The sequence below is a fragment of the Vipera berus genome (genome assembly GCF_964194415.1).
Source record: "Vipera berus genome assembly, chromosome: Z".
Lineage (NCBI taxonomy): Eukaryota > Metazoa > Chordata > Lepidosauria > Squamata > Viperidae > Vipera > Vipera berus.
This window is the reverse complement of record NC_138205.1, coordinates 58,448,050-58,461,587: the sequence shown is the minus strand read 5'-3', so window position 1 is coordinate 58,461,587 and position 13,538 is coordinate 58,448,050. Positions and strand designations below refer to the sequence as shown.

The 13,538-nt window shown below is 36.5% G+C and overlaps 2 protein-coding genes across 2 annotated transcripts; one reads left to right on the top strand and one right to left on the bottom strand.

Moving 5' to 3' along the window:
- Positions 1-213: 213 nt before the first annotated feature.
- On the bottom strand, positions 214-7,601 carry SEC61B (SEC61 translocon subunit beta). Its single transcript, XM_081343932.1, has 4 exons — positions 7,369-7,601; positions 7,172-7,269; positions 6,123-6,224; positions 214-449 (listed from the first exon to the last, which is right to left on the bottom strand). Exons 1-4 carry the CDS (start codon positions 7,369-7,371, stop codon positions 362-364), a joined length of 291 nt encoding a protein of 96 aa, XP_081200058.1. The 5' UTR covers positions 7,372-7,601; the 3' UTR covers positions 214-361.
- Positions 7,602-7,741: 140 nt separating this feature from the next.
- ALG2 (ALG2 alpha-1,3/1,6-mannosyltransferase) lies at positions 7,742-10,946 on the top strand. Its single transcript, XM_081345046.1, has 2 exons — positions 7,742-8,106; positions 9,806-10,946. The coding sequence occupies exons 1-2, from the start codon at positions 7,762-7,764 to the stop codon at positions 10,709-10,711; spliced, it is 1,251 nt and encodes a 416-aa protein (XP_081201172.1). The 5' UTR covers positions 7,742-7,761; the 3' UTR covers positions 10,712-10,946.
- Positions 10,947-13,538: the final 2,592 nt, after the last annotated feature.

Sequence of the window (13,538 nt, the reverse complement as noted above, 5' to 3'; positions counted from 1 at the left end):
AATATGAACCTGTTGCTAAACATCTAAATTTGATCACTTCACCATGTGGATGCTACAACTATTTTAAGTATGAAAAAAAGTCATATGTCATTTTTTTAGTCCCGTTGTAACTTTGATCAGTCACTAAATGAATGGCTGTAAGCTGAGAACTTCCTGTAATGAAATTGTCCTTATTGCCATCAAAATATGAAATTCATAAAAAAGAAATAGTTTCATTTGGTCATATTTTTAATTATATTTAATTCAATTTAATTGTGTAGATACAAACAGCATCTTCAACAGAAAAGAATCTGATTAAGTAAAATCTGACAGCTATGTTAATTTGGTCCAGAATGTGATTTTAAATTTGGTAGATATGACATTATGAGCGAGTGTATTTCCCCCAGATGTGCAACATAAATACAGATGCAATAAAAAGAAGACTCATAACGAGAACTGGAACAGGGCCTCTGAAAATAAAAGAAAACAAGAGCTGTGTTAATTATAGGAATAGACAAAATCAGGTTTTAATTATGTATATAATTCTGACTGAAGAAGCTTCTTGGATGAGAAGCAAAATGTCTTCAAACCCCCCCCCCCCCATGAAAATCCAATTGCCTTTTTGAAAAAGCACCTTTGGGACAATATAAAATATTGTAAATTACAAAATAATTAGATAAATGCAAAATGTTCTATGTATGAACAACTCCATCCATAGAGCATCTAGTTTCAAGTACCGGTAATATACCCAAAACAAAACATAAATAAAAGGAAGCTGTTTTATTCTGGGTATGGAAAAAAGAACGGGAAAAAGCCGAAGCTGAAATGAAAGGAGGAAGTTAGCTCCTTGAAAAGTCTTTGTGGCATTCATGTATATGATGAAAGATTCACCACGATCTGATGTGTGGATACTAGTAGCAGCAGCAGCCAGGAGATAAAAATGCTGGGAAGATTAGAAGTGGGATGGTGGGCCTGTTTATTCCTCACTGTTGGTGCCTAGTCCATTGCAGTAAGGAATAGGCACACAAGCTATGAAGAGTAAGAGGGTGGAGGGGTATGGCATTATCAACCTTGCCATCCTGAAAAATCAGACCATAGTTGTCATGGTACACCTATGACACATGTGTCAAAGGTGACACATCATTACATTTTGGGTAATACAAAAGCAGTCACTAACACCCAAAAACTATTCTTGAAAACATATCCCATTCTCACACGATTTTCATAAGTTACAGAGGCTGCACAAGAATGGGATGTGCTTAGGGAACATCGCAAGGTGACTTTTTAAAGTGGCAGTGCTAACACTAGGAGCTTAAGTTGAGGCCTCAGAGCTGCCGAAAAGTACCACTGTTCAGTCACTATGGGAAGAGGAAATAACTATTTCGCTTTGAGGGCTGAAATGTCAGCAGTCAAATTAGGAATTTTTCAAACTGACATATCAAGTCAAAAGGTTTGCAATCAATACCATGGTTCCTCTGGGGTTTTCTTTCAGCCAAAACCAGGAACAATCAAAACATTCTAGATTTCTTTCTACCAAACCATAGCTAATGCACAATGGTTTGGAAAAGTTCCAGACCTTGATGATTTATTTTGACCATTCTAGGGTACATGTGTGCAGGAGGTCCTCAACTTACAATCACAATTGAGCCCAACATTTCTTTTATTAAGTGAGACATCTGTAAAGTGAGTATTGCCCCATTTTATGACCTTTCGTGCCACAGTTGTTAAGTGAATCATTGCAGTTGTTAACATGGTTGTTAAGTGAATCTGGGTCCCCCACTGACTTTGCTTGCCAGAATGTCACAAAAGTAATCATATGACTTCAGGATAAAGCAATGGTCATAAATAGGAGTCAGATGCCAAGCATCTGAATTTTGATCACATGACTATGGGGAATGCCACAATGGTCACAAGTGTGAAAAATGGTTATAGGTCATATTTTTCAGTGCCACTGTAACTATTAAATGAATTGTTGTATGTCAAGGACTACCTATAATTCACACTGCATGGGTAAATTGGGGACTTGACTACAATAAGGCTTAAAGCAATTTATTATTAAGGATAAATATATCTCTAGTTAACAGACATAAATGTACTTTTTACATAAGAAACACTGTTTATTTCATTTGGGTTTGACTCCTTATTCAAGATTCTATTCACTGCATAAAAATACCTTGCTGTCAGAAGACCTCATGAACAATTTCAAGCTCTAGATTCAAGAGCTTAAGAAATCTCAAGATCTAGGTTCATTTGAGATGGCAAAAGAGAGATGATTTTAAGAGTAAAGTGAGAATTAATTCTAAGCATCAAAAGTAGTAAGCAATCACCAAATAAAGGACCTTCGGTCCTTCCACCGTGACCTGAAGACGTGGTTGTTCCAACAAGCAGGCCTGGACTGACTACGGTTTTAATTAGCTTTTTACTGGTTTTTAAATTGTCATATAATTATTGTATTTATTGTTTAATTCTTTTTAAAATTTTCTATTTTATGTTTTTAATTTTTATTGTTGTGCGCCGCCCTGAGTCCTTAGGGAGAAGGGAGGCATATAAATTTAATAAAATAAATAAAATAAAATAAAATAAAATAAAATAAAATAAAATAAAATGTGAGAAAATGTTTACCAAACTTCTGTTCCTATTCCTCACCTGGGAATTCTGTTGAACTAAGCTTTTTCTTAGTGCTCTCCACATTTGCACTCACTTCCATTATGATAAAGTGTTTTGGGGAAGGACTACATGGTTTCATGCCTTCCCTCTACATTTGACTCATTACAATTTGCCTATCAGAAGAACCGCTGTGTAGAAGATGCACTTTCCTATGTGCTTCATCTTAGCTTGGCACACCTGGAGGGAAGAATACTCATGTGCAAATGCTGTTTGTGGATTTTAATTCAGCATTCAACACAATCATCCCTCAGCATCTCGTGAACAAACTGGGCCTATTAGGTTTTAATACTCCTTTATGTAATTGGATACTTGATTTCCTTACTGATAGGCCCTAGGTGTGCGAGATGGAAAGAAAGTTTCCAATTCCATCTAGAGTACAGGTTCTCCACAGGGCTGTGTCCTGAGTCCGCTACTGTTCACTTTAATGACTCACGACTGCTGTGCCAAATCTGCTACGAATCATATTGTGAAGTATGCAGATGACACAACACTGGGGATCTTATCCGGGATGACAATGAAGATGCTTATAGGGAAGAGGTGAAAGCTCTGGTGGACTGGTGCCACAAAAGTAACCTGGTTCTAAATGTTGATAAAATAAAGGAGATCATTGTGGATTTTAGAAAGAGCCGGCATAGTCATACTCCACTCAGTATCAAGGATGCAGCTGTAGAGGTGGTCAACAGTATTACATATCTGGGGGTGTAGATAACTAACAATTTGAATGGGTCTCTCCACACGTCATCCTTAGTAAAGCGTAAAAACCAGTGTCTGCATTTCCTGTGTCGGAGAGCACATCTTTCTCCTTCTGTCCTGACCACTTTTTACAGAGAAACAATTGAAAGCATTTTAACCAACTGCATCACTGTCTGGTTTGTGGCAGCAGTGCCTCAGATAAAAAGTCTATACAGAGATTGGTAAGGACAGTTGAGAAGATCTTGATTCCTAGTATTCAGGATGCTGCTTATAAGTGCTATGTGCTTAGAGCTCAAAGCATTGTTAGAGATCCCACACATCCACTTTATGGTCTGTTTCTGTTGCTCCCCTCTGTGAGGAGGTTTCGAAGTATTTCTAGCAGGACTATCCAATTCTGTTAATAGCTTTGTTCCCGATGCCATCCGTCTGGTAAGATTCATTTTTCTCACCATGGACATGTATACATAACCCGAACTAGACTGTTGCTTCTCTGTGTCATATAATATATGTGGGTATATGCATAATTCTGTATTTATTTATTTATTTTTGTCAGATTTATATAGTGTATATTGGAGGTGACCTTTTGAGAGCTGTATGCACTGAAATTTCATTTCAATGTGTGCCGATTAGTGTACATTTACCAAGGAATGTACGAATTAATTCATTAGAAATCCTACAATGTGATTTCCTGGATTCTTTCCCCCCATTTTGTCTCTCATAGTTGAGGTATACCTATGATGAAAATTACAGGTCTCTTTCATCTTTTTAAGTGGAAGAACCTGCACAATTGGTGGCTGACTAAATACTTTTTTGTCCCACTGTATGTTCTGTAAACTACCTAGAAGCTGGTCAAGTAATCAGATAAATTAATCCCTGACCTATTCTGGCTATCAATAAACATTTGTTGGAATATTTGACTAATTTCTGGGATTAATTAATGGAAGAGAGAAGTAGCTGCATGCCATCTAGGGGAATTAAATTTGTGGATGTCTGAAGCCATGAGAAAGTGTGTTTTTTCCTCTGTAATTTTTTTTTAAAAAAAAATGCAATGTATGTTTACAGAGAAGCCTTACTATATAATATAAACATTACTTAGTACTACTCTTAAGTAAATACCATAAACTGCTCCAAAACAAGTATGTTTATTTATGTATTTATTTATTAATGATTAAAGAGTTACAATCAATATATACAATCAATATATCTACTTTTATATTTAGTTTTTGATTATTTAATAAGGGAGAAAATAGTTGAAATAAATACAAATTTTCTAGCAATTCATAAAAAATAAAAGAAAAAATACTTTATTCAGAAACTGTTTCCTGCAATTATTACAAAATTACCACATACTTGAATATGAGTAGTGGTGTGAAGTAGTTGGGTCTAAAGCAGCAAATGGTCCTTTGAGTGCTTTAAGAGCCTTGGTGGAGCAGTGGGCTAATGCCTCCTTAAGTAACACCAGCTGCCAGCAATTAGTGCAGGTTCAAGTCCCACCAGGCTCAAGGTTGACTCAGCCTTCCATCCTTCCAAGGTAGGTAAAATGAGGACCCAGATTGTTGGGGGCAATTAAGCTTTGTAATAATGCCGCTTGGGGGTGTGTGTGAAAGCCCTAATAAGCAGGCATATACATAGAATGAAGGCTACCGCTAAGCTTGTAAGCCGCCCTGAGTCTTCAGAGAAGGGCGGGATATAAATGGAATTAAAATAAAAAAAAATAAAAATAATATCCACAACTGTCTTTATCAGTATAGATAAATATACAGTGTATATATACAGTGTAACTAAAATGTCTGCATACATACACATTTCAGTCAACCTTGATTCCTGGCACTTGTCTGGACAAGTCCATGCAGTTTTTTTGCCAACATTTTGGGAAGGGGGATTGCCACTGTTTTCTTCCTAAAGCTGAAACTGGTCACAAATCATTCAATTGGCTTTCTGCCTAAGACAGAATTAGAATACACAGTGTCTAAGCTGGTGTCTTTAACTACCACACCAAACTGGCTGTCAGACCTAAATTACCAATCTCTCATGTTATAAACTGCTAATCATCTTTTAAAACAACTGGGTAAATAATTATTTAGTAGTACTTCATAGTAATTATGCACTGCATGAAAAATTTTCTCTAAGTAGTTTATATCAGGGGTCCCCAACCCCTGGTCTCTGGACCAGTACCGGGCCACGGCATGCCAGCAACTGGGCGCATAAAGAAGCAAAGCCCCATCCACAAGATGCAAGCAGCACACAAAACCATGCATGCTCCAGTCTGTGGAAAAACCTCTCTACACAGTACTGGTCCCTGGTGCCCAAAAGTTGGGGACCTCTGGTTTATATGATCTTAAAGACAAGGGGTAAATATCAGATGTAAGTATGCAAAGGTAAACCTCAGAAAGTTTTGGGAACTATCATAATTCTGCATTCCCATCTTATCCTGAAGAAAGGAACCAGAAGAATACTATAATTATGACGTCAAAAATTCAGAAAAAAATGTTAATCTCCCTTGCCAATACTTCCCCATGTTATTCACTACATTAATTGCAATTCACTACCACAAAGACAAAAGCAGAATAACGTGCACAATTCACGCTCTGGGAGCAAGCACAACCATTACTCCAATACCTTATGGACTGATGTGAAATTTAATGGTTGTGAGAAAAATCAAAGCACCTAAAACCACACTACAAAAAAATTCCAGTTATAAATCTAATTACTTCTGAAGAAGTAGATTTACAAGAAACACTCACTAATAAATTGTTCATTATTGCCTTTATATTTTTACTTACACTTTGAGACCAGGGGAATCCTCTGTGTAAAATCTCCACATTCCTCCAGTACCAGCAGAAGTTGAACGACCTGCATTCCTTGTTCCACAGCTCGCATTTTTCCTACAAACAAAACCAAAAATTAAAATATATCAAGAGTAACCAAGCATGCAACTTTTATATACACTACATGCTTTGTTTTTGTATCAACTTTATAACTGAAAAAACACAATAATTACAAGATTTTACAAAGTACCACCTTGTATCAACCCTAGATGGGAAAACCGCCTTATTGAACTACAATTCACAGCATAGTTCCTCACTGATCATGCTAGTAATTAATGGGAATTATAATTCAGCAGTTTTAAGAGAACCTCAGATCTACCATTTCTATCTTCTAGTCAGTTATGATTTATATACATTTTTCTTTTATTCCACTTTTATTATTTTATAAGTATTTCAAGGCAGTGAACATGTGTGATATTCCTTCGGTAAAACAACCCTGTGAAGTGAGTGGGGCTGAGAGAGAAAGAGACTGGCCCAAAGTCACCCAGCTATTTTTCTGCCTAAGATAAGACTACAACTCATAGTCTCCTGGTTTCTAGGTCAATATTTCAATCATTATATCAAAGTGATGTACACCAAAACTATGATATGCACAACAGAAAGTTAAGTGTTAAGAGATGTTTACAAACAAAAACTGTAGTTTATAAATCTCTCCAACTTAAATTATTAGAGATATAACTACAAGGAAATATCCCGTTGATACGGATAATAAATGAAGCAATGAATAGTTTCTCCACTTTCCATAATAATCTTTCTGGCACTTAAAATCCAGTCGATCATTAATGGCATCAGAGTTATCGAAAAGTGCAATTCTTTGCTATTATCTATAATTCGTTCTGGTGTTTTTGCCTAGTTCTGGTGATGTACAGTAGGCTGTACTTTATAAATGCATTTACGCAACTGTAATTTAAAACGAATGAAAAGTAAGCAGTGATCCATTATGAGTCGTTTCTATTACAGCACCGCTACTAATTTAACGATCAACAAACTCTTTATCTTCCTACCTTTGTCGCACTGTGGATCCCGTCGCACGTGGGGCTACTGCTTTGCTAGGGGAGCGACTAGAGGCACCCACATTGGTGGCACTAGGATTGGGACCCGGCTGAAAATTAACGAAAGAGAATTAAATGTAGATCCTTAGGTATATACGCATACCCAATGTCTCCTCACAAACCATCATTTTGTTGCTCCTTTCGCTTACCATAGCAAAAGTGGCACACAGAGCACGAACCGCTTGAATTCACAGGACACGTCTCCGTCTGAAGAGAGGACCTGGTTTCTTTTGACGTAACAGGTCCCTTTCCGAATCAGGAGACTACTTCACTGCCCGACTGGAATTCTTCTCATAACCAAGAAAATAATCCGACTAGATCACCCTTTCTTTCGTTCAACAAAAGCAGTTAAGCTAAATTTTAATTTATTCCTGGCAGTTCCTTCCTAATTATATTGTGTGAAAGTGAAAAGGAGCAGGCAGTGCTTTAGGCTCTATTTCAGATGGGGAAAAACTAAAGCTGAGTTGGCTATGTGAATGATCCGGATATGTTTGTTGTAGCCGTGCCCTGTATTGCGGAAGCTTGAGGCAACAGACGTCATCATGGCTGCTCCGGAGCTTAAAACAAATGACGAGCAGCAAAAGGGACCGTCAATTTTTTTTCTGCACCCAGATCTCGGCATCGGTGGGGCAGAGAGGCTGATAATAGATGCAGCTCTAGCTCTCCGCGCACGAGGGTGTCGCGTGCAAATTTGGACCCCGCGTTATGATTCCTCGCGGTGCTTCTCCGAAACTGGTCAACTAGACATACGAACAGCGGGCGACTGGTTGCCGCGGAACATTTTCGGAAGAGGCCACGCGCTCTGTGCCGTACTACGCATGATATGGCTGGCTTTGCACGTGCTGCTGCTTAGTGGAGAGGAGTTTGATGTCTTTGTTTGTGACCAGGTGTGTTGAGCGCTCGGATAGCCTGTTCCTGAACTTATTTCCCCCCTAACACTACATTCTGAAAATACCGATTTTTATAGAAAATCTTTAAATACGCACCAAGTCACGATATATTCAAAAGGCCACACAATTACTTCTGTGCCTTTTTCTCCCGATAATTCTCTCTAATTAAAATTACTATTTAAGAGAGCGCAAGGAACAGGTATTCATTTTTCTATTTTGACTTCTTGCTATCCATTCAGAATTAAGGTTCTAGGCCAGTCAGATGTAACTCGGGCCTACCGTCCTTCCTCTCTCACATTGTAAACAATGTTTACTATTTTAGAATTATTTATATTCCATGTTAAGAGCAAGTCACCCATTTAAGGAAGTGGCATGCTTTTGAATGTTTTTTAAGCTTCATCTGCAGTGTGAGACTACTGTTCATTCCTGAAGGATCTAGAAAATATTACAATATAATATTATTTTAGAATATTATTCCATGTTTTGCACCTTCACATATTTAAGAGCCTGTTATAGCCTCCATAACTTGATATCTGTTGATATCTGTTTATTAGTGATCTAGCCATACTTTTTTTCCCCAAAAATTCTCACTCTTTCCTTCCCCTGATATTCAAGTTGCCATTCTTTGGTCTTTTTCCAGTATGATTCCTTGTTAAAGTATGGTGTTCAAAATCCTATAAAAATTCTTTATGGTGCCAGTAAGATGGGAGTCTTACTAATGCAAAACAGAATTGTACTACTTTTGTTTTAGAAATCATTTTAAGAGGGTTCTCTCAAGCTATTTAATGTCATTGAAAGAAATATTGTCGTTCTATAGTCAGTGGCCAACACAATTTTAATTTGCTGGTAGGTCATGATTAGTATAATTCTATACTTACTGTATTGTGTCAGATATGTCACCATAGCAGAGGTAAAATTGTTAAGAGACTGTTTTCTCTTTCAATATTACAGCACTAACTACTTTGAAACTGTCCTATTTTTTAAAAAAAACACCTATCTCTCTGGGTATATCTGTGAGGAGATGTGTCTATAAATCATTTTTTTTGTTTTTGGAAAAGAATACCTAATTGGGCATCCAGGATGGGACAATTACTTTCAAAAGTAATTCAATACATCCTTGATCTTTGAGGTATTTTAGTACGCCCTAAAAAAACAATAGCTCAATCATGGAGTATAAAATAACCAAGATTCTTTCTGTCCTTCATTTCATAAAGTATACTTTTTTCAATTGAGGGGAAAGAATGGTTCTCAGATATTGCCACATGCATCACACCAGAATATTGGCCACTTGCATCTTATGCAAAATTTTCTTCAAAACTGATATGTTGGTATATCAACATTAGACAGTAAATGCTTGGAGGGAGGTGTTATTTAGATAAATGATATGTCTCAAATAAACAAAGGAGACTAGCTGAGATTTACATCTAATATAAAAATCAGATTTTCTCTAACCTCAGAAACAACAAATTACCGAAAAAATTATATTCTTTGGATTGCTAATATTAGCTGGCATTCTTGAGAAAAATAAATGAATAATAATAATTTTGAATTAAATATCACTGAGGAGATGATCGAGATGGAAATCTCTTGAAAATTTAATATAAGAAAATGCAACACTAAGTACAAAATCTTAAATCATTTTTAACACATTAACTTTCATCATAATACACTTTTTTCCACTTTTTTCTTCTCCTAGGTATCTGCATGCATTCCAATACTACGTCTAGCTCGGACCCATAAAAAGGTTTTGTTTTACTGTCACTTTCCTGATCAACTTTTAACTAAGAGGAAATCATTGCTTAAACGCCTCTACAGAGCTCCACTAGATTGGTTAGAAGAATATACAACTGGCATGGCTGACTGTATTCTTGTCAATAGTTACTTCACAGCAAATATTTTCAAACACACCTTCAAATCCTTGTGTCACATGAATCCAGAGGTCCTTTATCCCTCTTTGAATGTCAATATTTTTGATACTGCTATTTCTACAAATATTGCTAATATAGTTCCCAATGGAAACAAGAAATTCTTGTTTCTTTCCATCAATAGATATGAAAGAAAGAAAAATTTAGTTTTGGCTTTGAAAGCATTACATGATCTTCGTGGTAGACTTGACGCTCAAAGCTGGAGTGAAGTTCATCTGGTTTTAGCTGGTGGTTATGATGAGGCAGTTAATGAAAATGTGGAATATTTTGCTGAATTAAAAGCACTCGCTACTAAACTTCAGGTTGAAGAGCATATCACCTTTCTGCGATCATTCTCTGATGAGCAGAAAGTAGCTCTACTTAGTAATGCCATATGTGTCTTATACACACCAAGTAATGAACACTTTGGTATAGTTCCCTTAGAAGCTATGTACATGAAGTGCCCAGTTATTGCTGTAAATTCAGGAGGACCTGTGGAATCAGTTGTAAACAATCAGACAGGTTTTCTGTGCAATCCTCTTCCAACCCAGTTTTCAGAAGCCATGGAGAAATTTATAAAAAATCCTAATTTAAAGAGGACAATGGGAGTTGCTGGAAGAATCAGAGTTTTGGAAAAGTTTTCATCAGGAGCATTCACTGAAAAGCTGTATCAGCATATCCATAAGTTAATACAGTGAAATAAAATGCTATTGTGTAGTTTATTGCTTGGAAATGCTTAGTTTTACTTACATTCATTGGCATATACTATTGCTGCTGATTGGAAATCTTTATACATGATTTAAAACTGGGTCCTGCCATGTAATGAAAATATTTGAAATTGTCCTGAGACATTTTGGATATTCATTTGAAACACTTGAAAAATTAAATCTTTATTCCTAACAAAGTTATTGCTACTGTTATTATTCGCACTATCACTTTTTTGCAAGTTACTCTTGAAACTGATATGAAAAAGACTATTCATGGATTTCAGATATGTCACATTCATAGATTTCAGTGATGTTATGTTCAGTAATCAGTTGCTGTTTATGATATATACATATGAGTACAACATTGTAGTTAATTTGGCTTTTTTTCCTTAACATGATTCAGCAATTTAAATTAAATTAAATTAAATTTTTTATTTAAAAAAATTTCTCCTGATTTGAGAAGTCCGAAACTGAAAGGGCAGGAAAATTATTTCCCAAAATTTTTTGGAATTATACTTTCTTCCTTTAAACTTATGTTTAAAATTAATGTTTTAAACTTTAATGTTTTCTTTTTTAATGTTTTATGTAATATTTGAAAATAATATTAGATAATTCATATCCAATTTTTGATCAAGAGATTTTTTTTATTGAATTGAAATTTTGAGTGTTCAATTCTATAATTGCATATTGAAATTTTACATCAATTTAATCATATTAACACTATGTCACCAGCAAATAAATTCAATTTATGCTGTTGTGAAGCTAGTTTAATTCTTTATATTCTGTATTATTGACACATTTGGATCACCAAAAGTTCTAATGTTAATAAAAGTACAAAATGGGAGAAATATTTAAATATTACTTCATACCTTCAGCATAAATGACTGAGGCAAGTCTGTTTCACTTTTCTTGTTTCTTTGCAAAATGAAAATACTTTTTTAAAGAAGAACAGATTGAGACAGACAGCTGATTTAAGGCTTTGGAGGGATTGGGGAATATTGTATCAGTCAACCAGTTAAAATTGACTGACCCCAAGATAACTGAGGAATTTATTCTTACTATGAAAAATGTGCACTACAAGAGGCTTGGAACTACACCCCAAGAAGTTCTGTATGCAGCTGCTCTGTTAGGATTTCATTAATGTGCCATTTATGCATCCTATGATACTGTTATACAAAAATAAAACTTAGGTAATAATAATTACAAGTTGTTCTTCAGAACAGAAGGTTTACAGGGTTACAGCACTGCTGGACCTATATTCTAATGAAAACAGGGAGGAAGAATCAGGATTATTTAGGGATAATGGTGGAGGTGATTCCAGTAGTGGTGTAACTAGTGACTCCACTCTGGGTGAAACAGTTCCAGCAATCTCCCAATATGCCTTACCTTACTAGCTCTGAAATCCAACTTCCCATTATTAAGCAGAGGTTTGTAAGAAAGTTTAAACATGAGAAGAAAAACTTGTGTGAGATCTGCCAAGAGGAGACATGCCAAGAAATGAGCCCACTGAAGAGAAACTGCCACAGCTATGCATTGGGCGAAGATGCAGCACAGTTGATTTATTGGGAGCAGAAACTAAAACAATTTTTCAAGACTTAGTTCAATTTGTTGGGTTGTACAAAGAACTCTGGATTCCACCTCATGTTTCTTGTGTTTTCCCTTGGATGTGGCTATTTGTTGGATTGTTGATGTCAATCTGTGCCAAGCCTGCATCTAGTTTTATAGTTGCCCTCTTAAAATACTGCTAAAAAGAATTATTCTAAAAGTTCTGCCAGAACTAGCATCTTAGGAAATAAGAACTCTTGGATGCAAGTTTAGTCCAAAAGGAAAATGTTTACTAGGATGGAATCGATTGTGGGAATACAAGACAGAATCTGACAAAAGTTACATTTCAATCCTATATAAAGCATTCCCATTTCAGCCCCTCCCCTCATCCATTTGGTCAGGCTGTCATCAGTTGCTAGGTGTCAGGTCCTTCCATGGGAAAGGGAACTCTCCTTGGTTTTATGGTTATTGCTTTCCTTTTCAGTTGTAAATGAAGATACAATCCAGACCTGTCTGTCCCCCTCCTTCCCCCAGTTAAAACATCCCCTGTTGTTTGAAAATCGCTTTAGTAACCATCCTCTCCCCCCCCTTTGGAGAGATGGCAGAATCCCCAGAAATAGCACGTTGTTCTACCTATACAATTATGAAATGTGATATAAATGGATTCTGACAATAGCCCTGAACTATGGCAGACATTCAACTTGCAATCTTGTTGGCTAGCAGCCATCAGTGCCAGCATAAAATAGCAAGAGCGAAGGGCTGTAGCTATTCCCTGCCTCATTTCTACCAGGGAACAGACAAAAGTATTACATAATCTGATGTAACGGCTGGAATTGCAGAAATTTGAGCTGGAAACTGCTTTACGATCTGGATAAAAAGAAGCAATATTTTATCCTTTAATTTTTCCCATGGGCTGTCTCTTCAAATCAAATCATTTGATAGCCACAAATTAAGGTCCTTCTACCAAAGAATGGGAAGAAGATGGATGAAAGTGGGGAGGGAGCCCAGATGACAGGAACCAGAGGAGTCAGGCCAGAATAATCCAGCCACCAAGGACAATTGGCCTGGGAATGAATTAGAATCAGAATAGAACTGGAAGGGACCTTGGAGGTCTTCTAGTCCAGCCCCCTGCTCAAGCAGGAAACCCTATACCATTTCAGACAAATGGCTGTCGAGTTTCTTCTTAAAAACTTCTAGTGATGAAGCACCCACAACATCTGAAGGCAAGCTTTTTCCACTGGTTAATTGTCCTCACTGTTGGAATTTTCTCCTT

Excerpts from the sequence above, each read along its gene's own strand:
- ALG2 (XM_081345046.1), top strand. The coding sequence starts at position 7,762 with ATGGCTGCTCCGGAGCTTAAAACAAATGACGAGCAGCAAAAGGGACCG. Across the intron at positions 8,107-9,805 it reads ATGTCTTTGTTTGTGACCAG|GTATCTGCATGCATTCCAAT; the intron begins GTGTGTTGAGCG and ends TTCTTCTCCTAG.
- SEC61B (XM_081343932.1), bottom strand. Across the intron at positions 6,225-7,171 it reads GGATCCACAGTGCGACAAAG|GAAAAATGCGAGCTGTGGAA; the intron begins GTAGGAAGATAA and ends TTTTGTTTGTAG. Across the intron at positions 450-6,122 it reads GATTCCCCTGGTCTCAAAGT|AGGCCCTGTTCCAGTTCTCG; the intron begins GTAAGTAAAAAT and ends TTTTATTTTCAG.